At 38.5% G+C, this 24422-nt stretch overlaps 1 protein-coding gene across 2 annotated transcripts in view; it reads left to right on the forward strand.

Annotated features, from left to right (window-relative positions):
• CFAP97 (cilia and flagella associated protein 97) overlaps positions 1–24422 on the forward strand; it is a 33666-nt gene that overhangs the window by 6660 nt on the left and 2584 nt on the right. For both annotated transcript variants that reach the window (XM_082608356.1, XM_082608357.1), the window contains exons 2-4: positions 827–1884; positions 16393–16661; positions 23996–24146. In XM_082608356.1, coding sequence (XP_082464482.1) covers positions 831–1884; positions 16393–16661; positions 23996–24146 — 1474 coding nt within the window. In that variant the 5' untranslated portion in view covers positions 827–830. The remainder of the gene's footprint in view (positions 1–826; positions 1885–16392; positions 16662–23995; positions 24147–24422) is intronic.

Below are 24422 nucleotides of genomic sequence, written 5' to 3' on the forward strand. Positions count from 1 at the left end.
CTATTTCTACCAGAATGATGTGTGTTTGGGCTGGCTAGGCTGATCTGAAGAGGTTTTAACACCATCCTTTCTTATTCTAAATTCTAACTGTACTTAATTTATAGAATTCAGGTTTTCCTTGGAGTTCAGTCTAGGTATCCATGTTTGTGATATGCCTGATGATGTCTTATTATTTTCTTGTGAACCAAACTATTAGACTGACTTACTGTTCAGATCATTGGTGCTACTTGATATTATCCCTGTAGCTCCATTATCATTTCACTGAGTTATTGGGGTTTTTTTAAATAAATTTATTTATTTTGGGCTGCATTGGGTCTTCATTGCTGCACATGGGCTTTCTCTAGTTGCAGCGAGTGGGGGCTACTCTTCATTGTGATGCGCAGGCTTCTCAATGCTGTGACTTCTCTTGTTGCGGAGCACGGGCTCTAGGCACGCTGGCTTCAGTAGTTGTGGCGCACGGCCTCTAGAGTGCAGGCTCAGTACTTGTGGCAAGAGGGCTTCAGTAGTTGTGGCTCATGGTCTCTAGAGCGCAGGCTCAGTAGTTGTGGCACACGGGCTTAGTTGCTCCACGGCATGTGGGAATCTTCCCAGACCAGGGATCGAACCCGTGTCCCCTGCATTGGCAGGTGGATTCTTAACCACTGTGCCACCAGGGAAGTCTGAGTTATTGGTTTTTTGGTGGTGGTTTTTTTTTTGGTTTTTTCATGTTTCTCTTTATCTATTACCCAAACTTCTCAGTTTTGGAAAATTTGCAATTACTGTATAAAAATGAAAAGTATTTGGAAATTACTCTTTCATCTGATGGTTACACTTTCCCTCTTTTCAGATATATGTTTGCCGTCATGGATCGGTTTGGAGATATATCAGAAGGTGAAGTGGACCATTCTTTCTTTGACAGTGACTTTGAAGAAGCAGAGAAATGTGAAAGTAACTCAGTTTTTGAGAAGCAAAATGATGACGCTGAAGAGAGAATAGATAAAGATACGGAAAATGTAAGCTTGAAATTTGGAATACAAAGAAGGAAAAATGATCTTACTGAGAAGGGAACTGAAAGAAATGAGAAAATTCCTCCAGAAGAACACCCCACAGAAAATGATAATATACAAGCTAGGAGTTCTTTGTCCTTGACCACTTCTTCACGATCAAAATTGTGTGATGCTACAGAACATAAAATACACTTGCCCATCCCAAGTAGCATTCCCAAAATTGTAAAAGAAGGTGAACGTGATAACTCTACAGATGGAGAGGAAAGCAGTGATGATGAGAAAAAGCATCATGTCAGGTCAAAGTCAGCTAAACCATCTAATAACTTGAAGAAAAGCATAAGTAAAAAGTATTCCAGAAGTAATTCCTCTTCCTCCTCTTCCTCTCTGTCCTCCTCGTCTTCAAGTTCTGATACAGACTGTTCAAATACCGGGTCCGATGTCTGTTTATCTGATTCATCTCCATCATTAAAGAAGCGTCTCTCTGGTGTAACCCACTTGCCACCAAAACAGAAATATAAACTGGGAGAAAAATCAACAGGAGCACAAACTTCAAGTACTAAACCAAAAGTCGGTGACTACACTGAGGAATCGGAAGATACTGTGACAGATGTCACTCCTTTATCGACTCCGGACATCAGCCCTGTTCAGTCTTTTGAACTGGGTGCATCAAACGATCAAAAAATGAAAGTTAAAAGGCAAGAGAACGTGAGTCAAGAAGTATATGAAAATGCCGAGGATTTTAAAAATAATTCAAAGTCTTTGAAATCAGCCAAAAAAGAGAAAGAAAAACACGAGGCCAGTCTTGCCTCAACGTCGGCAGTGTTGGATTCCAATTTAGACCACAGATACAAGCAAGAAGTCTTACATGACACAATGGACCTGAATCATCTTTTAAAAGGTAATTTTAAAAACTGTGTATTGAATTTAAATATTAAACTTAATATTATATTGAGCTTAAATATTAAATGATATGAATTTGCCTTGATTTTTCTAGTAGGTCCGTTTTATTGTTTGGGATCATTGATATTATCATAACTTTACCCAATATTCCATTTAAGAATATCTGGAATATCATTGTTTTTGTTACTGCAAAGCTACTCAGCTAGGACTAGAAACTACTTCATACTGATTCTGTTTAGTGCCTGACAAACTCAAAATGCCTGGGGAGACCAGATGGATAAAGTAAACAAGAGAAGGGGAGCCAGATGTTTTCCCACGTTTGGTAGAGACACAGGCGTAAGATATATTTCACTTTCTTCTTTGAGAAAGGCAGCAGCACTAGGGTTAAAATAACCTGACCTGTTTCAGGGAAAGTGGCAAGAATGCTGACAAATTAGAGAACTTAAAGTAAACTGTGGGAAACTATTCAGATTTTAAATTAAAGGCTAAAGAGCATTACTTGAAAATAATTACCAAGTTGATAAAATAGCATAATTCAAGTTTTAGTTGCTTTAAGATAGAAGTATTTTAGAATTAGGATAATCCTGGTTGCTGTATTTTTCTCAATGTAGTATTACCCATTATTTAGTTTGAAAGGAACAATCTATTCCAGGTGAAGTAAAAGCAACTTTGAACTTTCTCTTTGACTAGTTAATATAAAACTGTAAAAATATTGAGCTTGCTGGTTAGGTTTTAGGGCAGTTGGAGATAAAATTTTTAAGTTGTAAATAGGACTCACTGTCTTCGTTTGTTTGAAATGTTATTTGAAAGAATAAATCTTCAGCTACATAATTTACATATGGTAGCAATGTAAGGGCATAAATAAATCCCCTATTTAGTCAAATGAGTCTCATAGACTGATGAAGTGTATTTTGGAGCAGTTTACACTTGTGAATGTTCCCTCTTTTATAGGTTTTCTTTGCTCTGATCGTACCTATTGATTGTTTAGTGTGTCTGAAAAATCAGATTCTCGGCATTGGCTATTACCATCTAGTGGTTAAGGCTCTACTCAATATATCTTTCCTGATAAATGCTCATTCAGTCTCTTAAAACTTTCAGGATTGAGTTTTCTATTCTTGCCCCTCTCCTTCTTCCCCTAACAGCCAAGAGTGATCTTTTAAAAAATAAATCAATCCTACTAGATTCCTTCTTAACTCTTCAGTGGGCTTACTCTTAGGTTAAATCCAAATTCCTTATCATAGGCTAACAGACTTTATATCAGTGATTTTCACCCGAGGCAGTATATTAGCATCACCTGGAGAACTGTTAAATTATCAAAACAAACTGTTAAATACTGATGCCTAGGCTCTGCCATGAGATTCTGATGCACTTGGTCTAATATGCAGTTAAGAGTGATGAATGATTCACTGCTGTCCGTCACATGGATACTTGCCTACATCTCCTTTCCTCTCTCTCATTACCTCTTGGTCCAGTCACACTCCTTCCTTACTGTTCTCAGAATACTTTGCATTCATGAGGCATGTTGCACTTGCCGTTGGCCTTTCTCTTTGTAGAGGCTACTTCAGTCTGTTTCTAGGGTCTCAGCTTCTATGTCACCTTCTCAGGGATACTCTCTCTGAACATTCTGTGTAGAAGCTGTATACCCCACCCCTGCCTCTCTGTCACAAAAACATATTTCCTTCCATGAGACTCTGGAATTAGTGTAAGCAACATGAGGGCAGCATCTTATCCCGTGATGGAATCCCCAAATCTACCAAGTATTGGCACATAATAGACAGTATTTATTAACTGAAGGACTGTGAGAGCTCTTCTGTTGTTCACAGCTCTGATGGTCAGGAAGTGTTTGTCATGTTTCACTGAAATTTGATTTTGTAACAGTTACGCATTAGCCTTAGGTTTGCCATCTGAAATACACAGAATAAGTCTGTGCCTCTGTCTGCGTTACAATCTTTAACATGTTTGATTAGTATTCTTCTCTAGGGAATCTCTCTAATTTTTTTCTTTTTTTTTTTTGCGGTACGCGGGCCTCTCACTGCTGTGGCCTCTCCTGTTGCGGAGCACAGGCTCCGGACGCGCAGGCTCAGCGGCCATGGCTCACGGACCCAGCCGCTCCGCGGCATGTGGGATCTTCCCAGACCAAGGCACGAACCCGCGTCCCCTGCATCGGCAGGCGGACCCTCAACCACTGTGCCACCGGGGAAGCCCCAATATCTCTAATTTTTTATCAAGCCATTCAGTGTAACAATTTTCACTTAAAAAAAATTGTAATGGCCACTTTGAAGTCTGTAAGATCGGGTGTATGATGAGTCGGTTTGATAATTCGTCAGGTTGAGGGCTGCCTCTGTCTTCATCTCTTCCGGATCTCCAGCATCAGTCCAGTGCTCTAGCATAACAGTTTTCAAACTTTTTGACCTTAAGACTAAAAGCACTCTTTTAGAAATTATTGAGGACCCCAGGAAGCTTTTGTTTAGTGGGTTATATCTATATAAATATTTACCATATTAGAAATTAAATCAGAAGTTTAAAAAATATTTATTACTTCATTTAAGAATAGTAATAGTAAACCCATTATGTATTAATATAAGTAACATGTTCTATACAACATAACTATAGTTCCAAAAAAGTTAGTGATTTTTGCTAGTTTCTAATGCCTGGCAATAGCTGGATTCTCATGTCAGCCTCTGCATACAGCTATTGTGATATATTGTTTTGGTTGAAGTATATGAAGAAAATCTGGCTTTACAAGGATATATAACTGGAAATGGAGTGTTTTAATAGCCTTTTCCGTTAATTTTAGATATTTTTTTGATACCACACTAAGATTCCACAAGTAGTAGTTTCTTAAAATGTTAGTTGCAATGTACAGTTTGAAACTGATATTAATTTGTAGTCCATTACATTAGAATTTATTGCTCAGTCTTACATTTTGAACGTATTGTTTGCCCTTGCATGGTTTTGTAACATGATATATAGGTTATTTGGAAAATGTTGGTTCACTGAGTATATAAATGTTGACATATTTCATAGTACACCATACAGATATCACAGTTGTTAATATCACTACCAATCTCACTAGAAAGCTCTTGGGAAGCTATCAAACTCAGGTTTATCAAAAATTCTAATTTTTGCTAAAATGCTCAGATTTTATGATTGCCAACAGATACTGTCAGTTGTTTTTCTTGAAGTGACAGGTTTCTTAAAATCATATTTGTAATGCAAAAAATTGGAAGGTAGTTGAAATTAAACCATAAAAATCTATCTGATGTGATAATGCAGACTGCTCCTAATATTTTGTATTAATAATATGCATCTTAATATATTTGCTTTTTCTTTTGTGTCAAATGTCCATTGCTACATTGTTCTTAATAATTTCTACTGTGATTTATATGTGTTTAAAAGTAGCAGCCAAACGTTTGGCATTATAAAGTATCTTACAAAATTTTCTTAGATTAGAAAAGTAAGTATATTGAAAATAAATGTTACAGAAGATAAATGAAAATATATAATATGACTTGTAGGTTCATTTTAAGGGCCCACTGTTCCATTTTTTTATTTTTATAAGTACTATTTTATTCCACAAATTATAAGCATCACTCCATTCTAGGAATGAGAGAGGACACAGCCAATAAAAATCTTGCTTTAGGAAGAAAACATTTGACCCTTTTGGAATTGTCAGGTTTAAAAAAAAACATCTAATGGAAAATAGTCTGTGATATCTGAGCTTTTTGTTCAGTACCATCAATGACTATCTCTTTATATTATTTAGGGTGATTTTGGATGTAAGAAACAGAAATTCCTAATGAAACAATGTTTCTCACATAAGAGGAAGTCCAGAGATAGACCAGCTTGAGGGTTGACTGACTCAGTGGCTTAAAAATGTCCTCAGGGACCCAGGTTCTGTCACTGTATTCCCCCAGCCCTGGTGTTGGCTTCATCCTTAGGCTACCAGGAGATGTCTGCAGCAACTTTTAGTATCCACATGCAGACATGACAGTGTCCAGAGAAACGGAAGATCCCTCTGCGTCTGGCTCTCTTAGAGTGGAGGAACCTTGAACTGACTTCCACTTTTGTCTCATTGCTCAGAACTGAGTTACACTCCCATTCCTGAAACAGTGATTGGCAAGGGGAATGGGATTATTCCAGGCCAGTAAACTCACTCTGGAGTCAGGGTTGGGAGTCCAGAGAGGGAGGTCAGCTTCCTCTTAAGGACACAGCTTCATGGGGAGGAGCTAGATGTCTTAAAAAAAAAAAAAAAAAAAAAAAATCAGGGCTTCCCTGGTGGCACAGTGGTTGAGAGTCCGCCTGCCGATGCAGGGGACACGGGTTCGTGCCCCGGTCTGGGAGGATCCCACATGGCGCGGAGCGGCTGGGCCCGTGAGCCATGGCCACTGAGCCTGCGCGTCCGGAGCCTGTGCTCCGCAACGGGAGAGGCCACAGCAGTGAGAGGCCCATGTACCGCAAAAAAAAAAAAAAAATCAGGATGTGTTAATAAGTAAGAAGGAGGAAAGTAGTGTCAGGGAGGAGAAAATTTCCCCCCTCTCCTTGAGTTCTTTTGACTGGCCTAAAAATTAAACTGAGACAAAACATTAACAGGAGAAAAAAACAAATTTAAATTGTACTTACGGAGGTCTCAGAGAAATAGGAGCTAAAAAGTAACCAAGGCAGGCAGCTTTCATACTTTTTAGACAAAGAAACAATAAATTTTGTGAGGAATTGACAGGACAAAGAAACTTAGGTTTGGGTTTTTAATTAGTGAAGAATCTTAACAGGGATTGGGCTTGGAGTAGTAAATCAGCAAAGAAGAACAAGGCTTGTTTATACAACCTTCTTGGTCCCCAGTTCCCTATCACTGGTGATAAGGTTGGCTCTCTCCCTCCTGGTACAGGGAGGGCACCTTTCACATTGAGAGATTCAGTTCTTGTTTTCAGGGAGATGGGAGGGTCAAAGTGTCCTTCTTGCACCAGCTTTTTCTTAAGTAACTTTAATTCAAAATCATCAATATGGCACTTAGGCATATTTGGCGGTGACCTGCCCAGAACCCCAACAGTAGGAATATATGCTAATTGGGCAGCCAGCTTTATCCACTAAGCCAGAGCTTCTCAAACTTCAATATACATACAAATCACTTGGGGATCCTGTTAAAATGCAGATTCAGGTTCAGTTAATCTTGAGTGGAATCCAAGGAGCTACATTTCTAGCCAGCCCGATGGTGATACCAGCGCTGCTGATTCAAGGATCCTAGTCTGAGTATCAAGACATTAAAAAAACTACCTGGTTCCATTGAAAATAATTAAGGGGTATCCCTCACAACTCTTATCTAATCCATTTCTGAAACTTTTTAGATACAGAAGGCCTATATATTTTTAAGTTGGAAAAATGTTAATCCACCCCAAATCCCTTATCCGTTTCCCAAATATAATTGAAACAGTGAAACACTGTTTTAACTTGGAAACTGAGCTAAAATGTAAAAGGAAAGCTTTATTCATACTGCTGCACCGTAGGGAGCCCTGATCACAGTGACCTGCCAGTAGGCGGTATTCAGGGCTTCTATAGGCACAGGAACAAAGCAGCGTTTTGCCCCTTGATACATCTGTTATTGGAGTCAGTAATAACCCACCAAAGATTCTTTATAGTAGTAAAGTATTTTAAATACTAATTATGGAGATCAGTCTATTGCATAAGGTATTTCTTCAGATTTTTTCAAATTATTTTTCATTCTCGGTTTACCCAGCGAAACTTTTCAGATCCAATAATATTTTCATTAAGTTTTCTTCATTTCTTTCATTAAGTTTTCACATGTCCAGTTTCCACGGACATGTGAGATGCGATGTGTGCATGGCCAAGCTATGCCCCTCTGCACTCATATCTCAATAAGCCTTATTACTTCCAACATTTACCCCACTCTGTGGGCCTTTTAGGCCTCCTTGGCTCACCTAATTTCTTCACAGCCTTTTCCACTTCCTGGGAAGTTAAATTCACTTAATGAGAGGAAGAGGATAGTGATAATGCATAACACATTTTAAGAAGTATGAGCAGGACCTGTGATCCCATCCGAGTAGGAACACAGCCTGCTGTGCATCCTCTCAGTTTAAACATTCTCACTAGCTCAAGTACAGTTACAGGAAAACACTTCATTTGTTCAGATAGTGAATTCTGAGGTAAATATTTTGCAAGCTATTACAGCAAATATTGGGCGAGACTTTAGATAGGGATGCCTCTATTAGCTAACAGTGTTAACATTATTTATTGGTTTAAAAATGTTTTGTTGGGCTTCCCTGATGGCGCAGTGGTTGCGAGTCCGCCTGCCAATGCACGGGACGCGGGTTCGTGCCCCGGTCCGGGAAGATCCCACATGCCGCAGAGCGGCTGGGCCCGTGAGCCATGGCCGCTGAGCCTGAGCGTCCGGAGCCTGTGCTCCGCAACGGGAGAGGCCACAACAGTGAGAGGCCCGCGTACCGCAAAAAAAAAAAAAAAAAAAAAAAAGTTTTGTTAATAAGTTTGTGAGTTCAAACCAAGAAGTATTAAACCTGTGAAAGAAAAGTTAATAATAAAAGAACATAAAATCAAGTGTCCCAATTATAGGCCATGGAATAATGAAACAGTGTTGAACTTGAATACTCACATAGAGGGGTGAAGAAAATTCTGAAGGCGGAATCAGAACCTTTTAGGCTGGGGCTTCCCTGGTGGTCCAGTGGTTAAGACTTCTCCTTCCAATGCAGGGGGTGTGGGTTTGATCCCTGGTCAGGGGGCTAAGATCCCACATGCCTCGGGGCCAAAAACACCAAAACATAGGGACTTCCCTGGTGGTGCAGTGTTTAAGAATTCACCTGCCAATTCCGGGGGCACGGGTTCCAGCCCTAGTCCCGGAAGATCCCACATGCTGTGGAGCAACTAAGCCCGTGCGCCACAACTAGTGAACCTACGCTCTAGAGCCCACGAGCCACAACTACTGAGCCCGTGTGCTTAGAGCCCGTGCTCCACACAAGAGAAGCCACCGCAATGAGAGGCCCACGCACCGCAACGAAGAGTAGCCCCCGCTCGCTGCAACTAGAGAAAGCCCGCGCACAACAACAAAGACCCAACGCAGCCAAAAATAAATTAATTTAAAAAATAAATAAAACAGAAGCAATATTGTTACAAATTCAATACTTAAAAAAAAAAGAAACTTTTAGGCTTCTGGGTGTCATCCACGTGAACATAGACAAGCAGTAACTTTTCTGTGCCCCAATTTCTTCATTTGTAAGATGGGGGTAGTTGATATAGGTTGCTAAGGTCCATTCTAAATTCAGGGTTCTGGGGTTCTGTGAGAATGTGAGAAGGGAAAGTCAGTGGAGACTAGAATTACTAGACATCTTACTTTGGGGGGACTTCCCACTCCCGTCCCCAGCCTTCCTTTGCTGTACAAATGTCGAAAGGGTATGACTGGAATTAGTTCTTTGGCCTTAGGCTGTTTATCCCTGAATAGGCAGAGAGAGCATTAAAAAGTGGAGTAGTGGAGGAAACCAAAGTTAGGCATTGGCTTTGGCATGAATGGCTCGTGTTTGGAGAGCAGTGAAGTTGACATGACTAGATTTTAAAGTACCTTTCATCCTTTGTAACGGTAAAATGAGGTCAGTTTAGGAAGAATCTGGAGGGCGAAACAGAGATGGTTTAGAAATGCACCACTTCAGATTTTACCACCTAGATTCTGTAGGAAATAATTAGATACATTATTAGAGGGTGTATCCTGGGAAGAAAAACTAACATAAGAGAAAGAAACGGGATAAGGAAGCATTGATGAGCAGAGAAACCTGTCAGACCTATTGCTAAACTGATAGCAGCCTAGGAGGAAATGAAACAGTACGCTATTCAAGGGGAAGATACAGACCCTGTTACCCTCGGTAAGAAAGAGGATGCCCACGCTGGGACTAGTGGCTGCCGGCACATCCCTTGGCAGCACGTTGTTTGTCTTTGCTGGCAGGCTGCAGCAGACGGGGTTCAGATAGGCAGGCAGGAAATCTCAGATACCCTCGGTCCACCACCAGATACTACCGAAGGTTTGAGAAAAGCTCAAATCACCAGAGGCACCAGACTCACGTGAAGAACCTAATGCCTGAAACAGTGTTAAAGGAGCAAGCTCAGCGATTTTAGAGAGGATCTGCCAGGACAGAACTATTTTCACTCGTAAAGCGAAGGCATGATTTGCTTTTCACTCTCTCCTGTCACGTGTGGAGTCTTCCAGGGGCTACATGACGATGACAGCACAACAGAATGAGTGCAGAAGCAGATATGAGAATCCAGCTGTCTTCTGTTAAGGCAGGCATTAAAATATTTGCAGAAATGTTCAACTCTGCTACTCTTCTCACTAAACTTTTTTATAAAAATGTGATGTTCACATTTTATAAAAATGTAAACCAGTGATAAAAATATCACTGATTTATTGTTATTTTCAGATGAATTAATAAATATCTTAAAATTTTTTTCCTTTTAATTTCTAACATGATAAATATTGATAGATGTAACCCACATAAACATTCTTTGGGGTCCCCAATAATCTTTAGATGTAATGAAAGGGTTCTGAGACCAAGAAGTTTAAGAACTTCTCTTCTAGAAGAATGGAATTAGAATATAGCATTTGTAGTCTATTAGAGAAAAAAAAATTGATCATAGTCTTCCAAAAGGGGGAAAAATGGGGAAAAAAGAATAACCAAAAAGCATTTTTTAAAGAAATAAAATTGTGAGAAAAGAGATCAAACAATATAATAAATGGTTTTATCAGAAGATAATATCAGAGGGGGTTAAAATTTTTTAATCAAATCCAACCTGCAAAGATATTTAAAATAGTATAGGAAAAATGAAAATAAAGGCTTTGATATGCCAAACAGGTAACAAGGAGAAAATAGAAATATCAATCTTAGTAGTACACAAAATAGAATTCAGGATGTGAAAATAACTGAAAGGGACAAAGAAGAGTGTTTTACATTAATAAACTGACCAAATATACTAAAAAGATTTAATAGCCATTGATTTAAAATGTATAATAAAAGCAAAGCAGAACTAGATGATCAAATTGACAAAGCCATAATCACTGTGGAAGAAATTGGTTAGACCAAATCAGACCAAAAAAAAACCAAAAACATAAACTACCTGCATGTAGACTGCTCTTGACCATGGGTATTTTGTTTGTCTATCACACAAAAAAATTTTTTAAGTGATGAAATATCGGTTTCTGTTGCTACATAACAAATTACCCCAACATTTAGGGTATGGAGAGACTCAAAGGCAGGAGTGACTTGACAGCTGGGGGTCTGGAATCATCTGAGTGCTGGTTTACTCACACATCAGATATCTGGGCTTGGGGTGACTTGAAGACCAGGACTGCTGAGCGGAGGACCCACGTGTGGCCTCTCCCCGTGGCCTGGCTTCTTCACATACCGCAGCCTCAGCCTAGCTGGCTCAGGGCTCCAAGGACAGTGTTCCAGGAAACAAGGCACAAACCTCATCACCTTTTATGACCTAGCCTCGGAAGTCACATAGCATCATTTCTTCCATGTTCTATTGGTTTAAATGGTTATAAACCTTCCCAGGGCATAGACCCTCCTTAATGGGAGGAGTGTCAAATAACATGGACATGTTTCAAAACCTCTTCAGTCCAGCCTCTGGCCATACACTGATTTACATTCCTCCCCAGTGCAAAAGTATGTGCCCCCTTTCCAAATATCCCTCCAACCTGGAGATCCAGGGTTTAAATCGAGTCTAGGTGCAGCTGTGGCTCCTCGGGCGTGGTTCCTCGGTTATAGCTCGAGTACTTTGAAAATCTTCTGCTGGGAGAGACTAGGAAGCTGAAGTAGTAGTTATACTTTTGAACCCCAAAAGTCCTGGCTCATATTCTCTCTAAATTTTGCTTGAAAAATGACCAATTCCATTTTTTAAAATTAATTAATTAATGTATTTATGTATTTATTTTTGGCTGTGTTGGGTCTTTGTTGCTGCACGCGGGCTTTCTCTAGTTGCGGCGAGTGGGGGCTACTCCTTGTTGCGGTGCGTGGGCTTCTCATTGCAGTGGCTTCTCTTGTTGCGGAACACAGGCTCTAGGCATGCAGGCTTCAGTAGTTGTGGCTCGCAGGCTTCAGTAGTTGTGGCTCGCGGGTTTCAGTAGTTGTGGCGCGCGGGCTCGTTAGTTGTGGCTCACGGGCTTAGTTGCTCCGTGGCATGTGGGATCTTCCCGGACCAGGGCTCGAACCCGTGTCCCCTCCATTGGCAGGAGGATTCTTAACCACTGCGCCATTAGGGAAGCCCCCCAGTTCCTTTTTTCAGTTCATCTCTTTCTATCCTGTCTTATTATTGTGGTAAAATAAACCATTGATACTTCCAGGATGCTGGAATCCTTGTGCTTGGGCCCCTGGGCCAGCCAGCAAGGGGGGGGGGTGGCCTCTGTCTGTCTCCATTTTTGCTGAGCCTTGGGCTATATTGTGTTGGTCCATGCCATCACAGGCCTGCCGAGATGCAAAGGAAGGAGACCAGAAGAATGTCACAGAAGTTCTCATCTGACAGGATGTTCATAAAGAAGACAAAGAAGTTCAGTAAACTTAGTTATTATTCCTTGAATTGTCACCTCTCAATTATAAGAGCTGGATTTTTTTTAAACCTTTAAAAATCATTTTAAAAAGCAAATATCATTGATTTTTTTAAATAGGGGTCATGAATATGCCTACAGGATGGATTTTTTTTAAAGAACTAATATTACGTGAATAAGGACCTAATATGGCTTGGGATAAAATTTCCATTAATAACATTACACATAAAATTTTTAAATGCTGTCGTATCTCAATTAGCTTAGGTGCAAGTTAAGCTGGTACTTCCAGTAAATGGTGTTAGATGAGTCAAGAAGTGGCTCTAGCTATGATGGACATATTGAAATACTGTAAAGAGTTTGAGCAAAATTGTTTCATGAAAGAAAATTAGGAAAAAGCAATATTTCTTAAATGTGTGACTTTAAATATGTACATATTTATATAAATACGTTTGTAGCCCTGAAAGTTTATTCAGGTTAACTTTTTTTAGATCTTAATTGGAAAGACAATGGATTATATATTGGAGGTTGCCATGTACTAAAGCACATAGCAGCCACTTTAGAAAAATGTGCCAGTGATACCTGGTGTCAGTAAATAACATCCAACATATACTTCTCCATCAAGGAGAGTTAGAATGGTATCTTTTTAAATGAATTAGACTGAAATTCTTCCTTTCTTTGATTTTTTAGCTATTGCCTTCTTTTATTTTTAAAACCTTTTTTTAAATGATATTAGGAAAATAGCTTACTTTTAATTCCCTCTAGAATTTAATTTTAAAGGCTCTCATAAATGGCTAAATTAATCAAGAAACCTTATTAAATTCTACAAAATGGATATTTCTTGGAAGAAGATACTTCAATTATATGTAGTACAAATATATCTTTTTATTTTATTTATTTTTTATACAGCAGGTTCTTATTAGTCATCCACTTTATACACATCAGTGTATACATGTCAATCCCAATCTCCCAATTCATACCCCCCCCACGCCCCCCACTTTCCCCACTTGGTGTCCATACATTTGTTCTCTACATCTGTGTCTATTTCTGCCTTGAAGACTGGTTCATCTGTACCATTTTTCTAGATTCCACATATATGCATTAATATATGATACTTGTTTTTCTCTTTCTGACTTACTTCACTCTGTATGACAGTCTCTAGGTCCATCCACGTCTCTACAAATGACCCAATTTCTTTCCTTTTTATGGCTGAGTAATATTCCGTTGTATATACATACCATATCTTCTTTATCCATTCCTCTGTCAAAGGGCATTTAGGTTGCTTCCATGGCCTGGCTATTGTAAATAGTGCTGCAATGGACATTGGGGTGCATGTGTCTTTTTCAAGTATGGTTTTCTCTGGGTATATGCCCAGTAGTGGGATTGATGGGTCATATGGTAGTTCTATTTTTAGTTTTTTAAGGAACCTCCATACTGTTCTCCATAGTGGCTGTATCAGTTTACATTCCCACCAACAGTGCAAGAGGGTTCCCTTTTCTCCACACCCTCTCCAGCATTTGTTATTCTGCTATTGATTCCTTCTAGTGTATTTTTCATTTCAGTTATTGTATTGTTCATCTCTGTTTGTTCGTTCTTTAATTCTTCTAGGTGTTTGTTCTTTAATTCTTCTGGGCCTTTGTTAAACATTTCTTGCATCTTCTTGATCTGTGCCTCCATTCTTTTTCTGAGGTCCTGGATCATCTTCACTATCATTATTCTGAATCCTTTTTCTGGAAAGTTGCCTATCACTTCATTTAGTTGATTTTCTGGGATTTTCTCTTGTTCCTTCATCTGGTACATAGTCCTCTGCCTTTTCACTTTGTCTGTCTTTCTATGAATGTGGTTTTCGTTCCATAGGCTGCAGGATTGTAGTTCTTCTTGCTTCTGCTGTCTGCCCTCTGGTGGATGAGTCTATCTAAGAGGCTTGTTCAAGTTTCCTGATGGGAGGGACTGGTGGCGGGTAGAGCTGGGTGTTGCTCTGGTGGGCAGAGCTCAGTAAAACTTTAATCTGCTTGTCTGCTGATGGGTGGGGCTGGGTTCCCTCCCTGTTGGTTGTTTGGCCTGAGGCGACCCAGCACTGGAGCCTATGGGCTCTATGGTGGGGCTAATGGCAGACTCTGGGAGGGCTCACGCCAAGGAGTACTTCCCAGTACTTCTGCTGCCAGTGTCCTTGTCCCCGAGGTGAGCCACAGCCACCCCCGCCTCTGCAGGAGACCCTCCAACACTAGCAGGTAGGTCTGGCTCAGTTTCTAGTGGGGTCACTGCTCCTTCCCCTGGGTCCCGATGTGCACACTACCTTGTGTGTGCCCTCCAAGAGTGGAGTCTCTGTTTCCCCCAGACCTGTTGAAGTCCTGCAATCAAATCCTGCTAGGCTTCAAAGTCTGATTCTCTGGGAATTCCTCCTCCCGTTCCCGGACCCCCCAGGTTGGGAAGCCTGACGTGGGGCTCAGAATCTTCACTCCAGTGGGTGGACTTCTGTGGTATAGTTGTTCTCCAGTTTGTGAGTCACCCACCCAGCGGTTATGGGATTTGATTTGATTGTGATTGCGGCCCTCCTACCGTCTCACTGCAACTTCTCCTTTGTCCTTGGATGTGGGGTATCTTTTTTGGTGAGTTCCAGTGTCTTTCTGTCAGTGATTGTTCAGCAGTCAGTTGTGATTCCGGTGCTCTCATCGCAAGAGGGAGTGAGCGCACGTCCTTCTACTCCGCCATCTTGAACCCCATATATATCTTTCTAAATGGGTTCCTATTCAGATTTTGTCTTTAGTGTGGTATGGTTTTCAACAAATTACCAACCACTAATTTCCTAATTTTTCCTGTGAGGAAGCCACTGTTAATCATTTTTTTTTAAGTTTTCTGTAATCTTTGATAGTGTTCAGTTTAAGCTTTGGGAGGTGGATTTACAGGTTTTGTGACTTTGCTCAAAGGATTTAACTTTTTTGCACCAGTCACATTTTTAAATGGAGTTTAAAATGCCTCTTTGCCTTACAGCACTGTGCTTTTAACAGTATAAAATACTAAGGAAGTAAAAGAGTTTACATAAAGCTACACTCTAATAAAAACAAGTAATGGTTACTCTAAAAAAATATTGTTAAAACAAAACAAATGTACCATTCTGTTAATCTGATATAATGTATTCATTTTTAGCACAGACTTAAGCCAAAACACTGAGCCAGCTTAATATTTTTAGAAACTTCTGACAAATGTTTAGTAATAATTGTGACTTACTGAAAATTGTTATGATAATGAAAATTTAAGAATTTAGCATGTTGATAAAAGCTTCATTTGATAATCATAGTATGGAAAATATTTTTCTTTGTTAAAAACTCCTTTTATATAATGTATTTATTTGGCTTTTGTTTAGTCAGGAATAAAAGTTTGACTTTTACAATACAAGTATTTGTTTTAATGCCAATATTAAGGTCATAAGTCTTGTTTAGTAAAATATTTTCAGGTTAAGTTGAAGGTTTCAGAATATTCTGGGTTTGCTTTTGCCATTTTCTGGCCATTGTCTGCATTGCTGAGGACATTTTATTTTTTGAAGTATACCCTCCACCCAACAAAAACCACCTCAACTAAGGATTGTGTCAGTGCACTCCACCAGAGGTTTCTAACTTTTAAACTGCCTTAGGAGAACATAAAACAAATGTGACAAAGGCATTTTCCATAAATTATACCGGCAGTGTACAACCAGTGCCCTGAACATTTCTCATTAAAATATTTTCATGGTTTTATGTTAGCATTTTATTCCCAAAGAACCCAACGAGCATAAAACTCTAAGCTGCCTCTGAATTTTTTTCCTACCCAATTGTAGTCTGGATGTCACTGGCATTATTTCATACATCCCTTTTCATGAATTAATGTAGTTTCCATTTATAGGAGCTAAAGCATATACCATCACATTTCTGTGCTACTTTGTTTAGCCATTTTCCCTTTTTTTGCTCACTTCTGTAGCTTTTCTGCAATTAGATAAAAAGGTACCAGAAAAACATCACTTTGATCAGCCTTCAGTAGCACCTAGGAAAAACTACTCTTTCACAAGAGAGGAGGTGAGACAGATTGATCGGGAAAATCAGAGGCTTTTGAAAGAACTGTCGAGACAGGCTGAAAAACCAGGAAGCAAAAGTACGATTCCAAGAAGATCGACTGGTCCTCCCCCTAAATTATATCACAGTGCTCTCAACAGACAGAGGGAACAACAGAGGATTGAAAGAGAAAATTTGGTAAGTAACTGAGATTTTTTTAGTCATCAAAGAAAATGCATTTGTACTGATTTGTTAGTCCAACTTTCAGGAAACCCAATACAGCTAAAGTTTCTAACTTGCTTATATAAAAGTAGGAATAGATATGTATGGCCTGAAAAACATGATGAGCTATGAGTCTGGAAGGTACAATGTGTGCTTTTTTATCCAGGAAACTATATTTTAAGGGAATATTAAATAAAAATACTGAAAGCTCCATTATTTATTTGACTATATCTGTGAAATCACTATAGTAGTACAGGAAATGGTGTCCAAGGGTGAGATACATATCTCTTCTGGAGAGCTAAATCTATTTCACTTCATTTTATCCTCGAAAGCTAAAATAATTTATGTATCATTTGTTTTAAATAGTAAATACATTCTCAGAGAGGTCAAATTTGTTGCCCTGCTGCTTGAATGTGTGAAAGACATTGATTGTTACAAACCATATAAGTACCCTTTGATGTCCTAAGGAATATATATGGAAACTGTTGAAAATCTTCACATTAAAAACTATTTATTCATAGCATATCATTTTCTTTATAAAATGCAATCCATAGTAATTGCTGATATTTATTGAGCTCTTTAATGCTGGGCATTGTTCTAAGTGTCTTCTAAATATTAGCTTATTGAATCCTGACAATAATTCTTTCAGATAGGTACTTTATTTTTATCCACATCTTACAAATGGAATAATTGAGACCTAAAAGGGTTAAATAATTAACCCATGGACAAGGAGCTGGTAAGTGGCTAAGCCAAGATTTTAAACCCAGGTAGCATCTTAAACTAAAATTAGACCCTTAATGAGCACGTACATTTGGAGCTAAAATAATTGGTAAAGCTATTATTAAAATTACGAGAATAATTCGCAAAATTCACCCTGATTATGTTTCATCATCAGTACAGTTCTATTTAACTATGTACTTAACCTGAACTTGCAAGAGTAACAACTCTTGTGAATTTCTTTGTTACCATGACTACCACCAGGAGTTGGTGAGCTGGGTTGGTATATTTACAAAAATAGTAAACTCTTGGGCCCCTCAGGAGAGTCACCCTGAATGTGGCAGGAAGTAGGTAACAGCAAAACAAGTTGAAGTGAGGTTGGTGGGTAGTGAGCTACATGATAACTTCCTGCATGTCACTGGCAGTTTCAAGATTCATTCATGATTTAAGAAACTTTGGAATTAGTGTGTGTCACGAACATCTGGTTTTACCTTATTTTCGCTCTCCCACATGGCTCTGGAGTCTGTTTTGTTTATTTCACAAGCAGTTGCATAGTGCACACTGTTTTACGATTTTAGGTCATTTAATCCTCGTAGCAACATAACGACACAGTTACTGTTGTTGTGAAGGAGAAAATGAGACACCGAGGAGGGCGCAGGGACTTCCTCAAGGTTACACAGTGAGCAGGTGGCAGAATCATGTCCCGGTCACCTAGCTTTGGGGTTACTTTTTTTAAACAGCTTTTTTGAGCTATAATTCACATACTATACTCATTTAAAGTGTACAATTCATAAGTTGTAGTAAAATATATGTAACATAAAATTGGCCATTTTGTTCTTAAGTGATTGATTCAGTGGCATGAATTACATTCACAGTGTTGGGCAACCGTCACTACTACTTATTTCCAAAACTTTTCTGATCACTCCATACAGAAACTCTGCACCAAACAATAACACTCTGCTCTCCCTTCTCCTCAGCCCTTGGTAACCTCTAATCTACCTTTTATCTCTAAATCTGCCTATTCTAGATATTTCATATAAGTGGAATAATAGAATATTTGTCATTTTGTGTCTGGCTTATTTCACTTAGCATGTTTTCGAGGTTCATCCATGTTGTAGCCTGTATCAGAGCTTCATTCCTTTTTGTGGCTGAATAATACTCCATCTATGTATGTGCCACATTTTGATTCCCCATTCACCTGATGGTGGACACTTGGGTTGTTTCCACATTTTGGCTATTGTGAGTAATGCTGCACGGAACACTGACTACAAGTATCTGTTCAGGTCCCTGCTTTCCGTTCCTTTGGGTGCATACCTAAGAGTGGAATTGCTGGGTCATATGGTAATTATGTGTTTATCTTTTTGAGGAACTTGGGTTTACTTTTGAGAAGCTGAAGCCATACTGTCTAGTGGCTTTACTAGTATGAACGGGATGAAAACCGTTAAGCAGCTTCTGTTTACAGCTTTTATCATCCCCCATATCAGTTGTACATCTCAGCTGTTTTAATAAAGAGTGGAAAATTACCACTATTGTATTCTTTTTACTTTGTATGCTTAGTAATATGTAAATGTGAGCATATTTTTCTCCATTTCATAGTAAGGTCTTATTTGTTATACTCTAGGACAGTAGAATATAATGTGAACCACATGTATAATTTAAATTTTTCTAGTAGCCACGTTAGAATGGTCAAAGAAACAGGTGAGATTATTCTGCTATAATATTTTAACTGACTAAATCAAACATATTACATTTTAACATGTAATCAATATAAAAAATTGATATTTTACCTTTTTTTGGTACTAAGTCTTTGAAATCTGTTGTATATTTTATACTCAGAGCACATCTCAATTTGGACTAGCCACGTTTTAAATGCTCTGTAGCTACATGTGGCTTTGGGCAGTGCAGCTCTGAAACAAAAGCTTAATTCATAAAAAGTGGAAAAAGTAGCTTAAAGCTAAACAGGAAAATAAACATAATTTATTATAAAATATTATTATGTTATTGTAAGGAAAAGTTATCTTCCAGATTTATGCTTAACTCTTCATCGTCTATACCAAAATAAAACTAATTCTATACCTTTTAAAATTTTTTCTTGGCTATTCCTTTGCATTTATTCTTCATACTAACTGGTTTTTTTCTTTATAAAACATATTTTTATTAAATTTTTGTTGGAATTGTGTTGACTTTACATTTTAATTGCAGAGTGTTTGGCACTCTTAAAATACGACCTTCCCGTCTAGAAATATGGTATGTCTTTCCATTTACTCAAGCCTTCTTATACTCTGCCTTAGTAAGGTTTTATAGTTGTTTTTTTTTTTTGTGGTACGCGGGCCTCTCAATGTTGTGGGCTCTCCCACTGCGGAGCACAGGCTCCAGACGCGCAGGCTCAGTGGCCATGGGTCACGGGCCCAGCCACTCCGCGGCATATGGGATTCTCCCGGACCGGGTCACGAACCTGTGTCCCCTGCATCCGCAGGCGGACTCTCAACCACTGCGCCACCAGGGAAGCCCGATGATATACTTTTTAACCTGTTTGCTAAACTGTTCGTAGTCAAAACACACATGCATGGGTACAGACGTGTTCACAGAGGCCAGTTCAGATGGCTAACAGGCATGATGACTAAAGCAGTTCTGTTCCAGGACTCTCAAATTAGTTCCTTAGTAATCCAGAGGCTGTTAGACTTGAGACAAAGTAGTGCTGTGCAGAAGAGGTAGAAAAGGAGAGCCCTCTATCCAGTAGAGGGCGTGCTTGCTACATATAGACTCAATTATATTAGAACTTCATTATTTCAAAAGGGAACAAATTTTTTAATTCATGAATTTTGAAATATTCTTGTTAAACTATGTCTCTTTATATTCATTTGGACATAATATGAATTGTTTTTATGAAAGAGTGCAAGAATAACCTTAGCAGAAGGAGATGGGGTCAGTGAGGATACTTACTTTATAGTTTCACCTTACTCTAAAAGTAATGAGGCTATTTCATGCTCTTAGATGTATGTATGTCAGTTTCCTGAGCTGTGAAAAGGGGGTGGGGAGAGGAGTAATTGAATAAAGTAAACCATGATCTTTCCACTCAGGAGGTACTGTGTTAAAATATTATTTTTAAAGTAAAAGTAACGCATGTATGGGGTTAGCCAAAAAGTTTGTTCGGGCTTTTGTAACATCTTACAGAAAAACCCCAACGAACTTTTTGGCCAACCCAATGTAAATTTATAAAATTCAAACCAGTCTTAAAAACATTAAATGAGCAATAAAATCCTTCCTCCCTCTTCTGTTCTTTGTCTGCTGGTTTAGGGAGGTAATTTTAGATAGATGTGAAAACTATTACAGAGAGAGTGATATGTTGTCACAAAGATGAAGGTTTATAGCAAATCTCATACCAAGTATGAGTATTACCTGTGGGTTACTCAGTACCTTTGTTCCAAGGTCTTGAAATAATTTACAGTTCACTCACTCTGGTTTTCCTCCTCTGCTTAATGTCTATTATCTCCTTCCATAGAAGAAAACAAGCTAATGATAACTGAGTAAGACTCCAGCTATAGACAGATATGTAGAACAGTCCTGATTGTCCCAGACTGTAGGACACTTGTCACTCTTTAATGTCCTTCAGGGTCTTTGCTTTTTCACTTTAGAAACAATAAAGCAACTCTCCTCTGCCAACAGCTGCAGAAATCATTAACTCACTGTTTGTCCATTCATTTGTTTTAACCTTTCTACCTCAGCAGACAGGATTCAGGCTGGGTTAATTTTCTTTCGAAAAAGAATGATACCTCCTAGATAGAACAGATATATTTGAACAAACTGTTCAGATTCATTATTAGAATCTGATTTGAGTAGCAGTTCTAAGATTTTGTAAACCATAAATGGGAATATAAGTAACCATTCTTACATTTTTCAATCCATTAAACAGATATTTGTTTAATGTCTGCTATAAGCTATGTAAGAAACTGGAATGGATATAAGAAAAAATATAAAATACTGCCCTGTCATTTAATATAACTTAGCTATGAAGTTAATACTAGAGTGTGTCAAACAACAAAAAATAAAGCAGTATTAAGGATAGCAATTAATATTTAATAAGTCCTTACTATATGCCAGGCACTGTTCTGAGCATTTTATATGTATTATCTCACTTACTACCCTAAACTGGATCTTTGAGTTTTATTTCATTGTTAATATCACTATTAAGTCATTTGACCAAGGTCACACAATCAATGGCAGAGCAAAGGTTTAAATCCAGGTCTTTCTGACTAGAAAACTTATATTTTTTTATCACTCAATTACTAGTGTTACAGTATTTTGACCTATCATTTTTAAGTCTTACTCAAGAGTTGTAAATTGATGACTAGATTGAAATGTATATACTTTTGATTTTAGGGTTTCTACTGTAATCCTTCATATTTTTATCAATATTGTTTCTACAAGTAAGAGCTGTTTGTATCTGAAATCACTCCTTTAGCTTTTGCTGAGCTTGTGTTCATATCGCACACAGATACATGGCACGGTTCTGTGTGATTTGGATGGCTGAACCAAATCATTGCTCTCTTATTTCCCCAGGTTTCTGCATGTAAACTTGATAAGTGACATAGCATTACAGAATGGGTTTACTTTTTGCCTTATTGTTAACTTATTTCAAAATCGATTTTGATCACATTACTTTATATGTCTTATATCTGATAAATAAGCATTGCAATTTTCTTAAAGTTTGTAAAAGAAAAATATACATACAACCAAATGAATAAATTTAGGGAATTAGCAGCTTATCTAATAAACATTGAGAGTTCTACCAGCAAGAAAACAAAATTAGTAGGTAACTGAAAATACCAAGTTTTCTGTGCTGTCCATCCCACCGTGCACAGCTCAATGGGTAGTTAATAGGGTAATCAGATAAAACAGCGAATGGTTCTCTACCCAGTAAAATAACATTGATGATGTGATACCTAGCAAGTTTCTTACTCAGTTATAAACTGCAGGTAGAGGAGATATATTAGTTGGTAGGTCTTGGCACCTAAATTGTACAGGTTCTCTGTCTACAAAGAGAGAAAGACAGCATGTTATGATGGAAAGACCGTAGACTTCATAGTCAGGTGGAACCACAGATAAATCCTGACTCTGAACTCAGCAAAGAGAACCGTTACTCTAATTGTGTAAGACTTCACTGAGGAGTTGGCTCTTTTCTAGCTTTTGAAGGCTCAGAACTGAAGACGGGCACTTCATGCAGGAAGATGAGCTGGCAGGCTGAGTCCTCTGGGTGGGTCCGGCTGCTGCTTCCAGTGTCCTGCGCCTCTGCCGTTCTTCGTCTGCAAGCTCCTTTCACTCTACAACCCTTGCTCTCCTTTCCTCGATAGCTCTTCCCTGAATATTTTGGCTTCTCTAGAATCACGCAGGAACACTGATAATGGAGCCTCAGAATAGCAGGGCGGGAGGGGGCTGATAACAGTTGAGAACAAGTTCTGGAGACAGTTGGTGGTGGTGAACTGTAGGCTTAAAAATGGTTACAATGGTAAATCTTATGTGGATTATACCACAATGCAAAGAAAAAACTAAGCTGAGGGAGAAGGAAAAAAGATTGTCCAGAGAAGACTTGTCCTATGACTAAACTCATGAGGCTAACTTAATAATGTGAATTTTAGTGCAGGACAGCATTCTCTTTTCAAATAAAGATCAACTTGCTAAAGAGAAAGTTTAAGTCAATAAAGAAAATAATAAAACACAACCATGGATCAATTCCCCAATCCATTTGGTCTATTTAAACATTCCTTTCTCACCGAAGCCTGTGAAAATCAAACAAAAGAAACTCTTTCACCTTCTGATTTGTGAAGGAAGGATTATGAATAAAATTAGGGACATTACACATTAGCCTCTGTTACAGAATCGTATTAATGCACATACCATGCTACTGGATACTGTCTTGCCTTGGCTAGTTGGTTTATACAATCTTTAAAAAGCTTTATGTTCTATAGTAGTTGATTTCAAACTTCTTAAGAGCAAAAACTTTTTTTTCCCAAACAATTTTATGCAGAATCTTCAATATATAAAACAGACAATACAGAAAGCATAGTTGGGTCAGTAGAAATTAGGAGTGGGAGACCTGAGAGGCCGGCCCATTGGCCTTTCCTCAACGTCCTAGGAGCCCTGAGGCACCACTGGAAAGTAAACAGGTTGACAGTCACTACTCTGTGCGCATATATAGATAGAACTTTTAATAGTAGCTTAGATATGTTCACAGTCATTTCTAGGGTTGAACACTGGGCTCTTAGCATTATTGCTCACATTATGTCATTTCTATGAGAAAATCAGGTTTAATGTATTTCAGCTTACAGCACCTTTTCTAAGATTGTAACCCGACAAAGAAGAGAGATATGCCTACAGTTGGTTGTTAAAATCATAGCGGTTTTGGTTAGCCATAAGATAGGTGAAAACCCTTAGATTTTCCTGAAAGTACATTATTTGAAATATTTTTTCACAGTGACTTAAAGTCTTTTCTACTTTATTTTGTGAATTTCAAGTTCTAGAAAGTATTCGCCTTCTTTAAAAACTATTGCTATTTATCTGACGTTGGCTTTTAAATTGGTTGTCTTTAAATGAAGGCTTTACTGAAACGGCTTGAAGCTGTGAAACCAACAGTTGGTATGAAACGCTCAGAACAGCTGATGGACTATCACCGCAACATGGGTTATCTCAGCTCATCCCCGACCTCCAGACGAGTGAGGTCCACTCTTGGCCAGTACAGCCCGTTAAGTAAGCATACTCAAAATTATTTTGTACTTGTTCGTGTCTTTTGTCCTTTTAAAAACATATAACTTCGGTTCTTATGATAGAGTTTTAAAATGCTGACTTCTGGAATGCAATCTGTTTTTCACTGGCATGCTTTGTTTTATTTGTGTTACTTCATTAATTTCAGGTTTCATTTACAGTGTATAATGGCAGCATAGGAAGGAAACCAGGAGAAAAAACAATTGAAAATATCAGTTATCTCTTAGATAATGGAGGAGAGACTTTTACTTTCAATATGTT

Source organism: Mesoplodon mirus, assembly GCF_964341445.2.
Source record: "Mesoplodon mirus genome assembly, chromosome: 20".
Lineage (NCBI taxonomy): Eukaryota > Metazoa > Chordata > Mammalia > Artiodactyla > Ziphiidae > Mesoplodon > Mesoplodon mirus.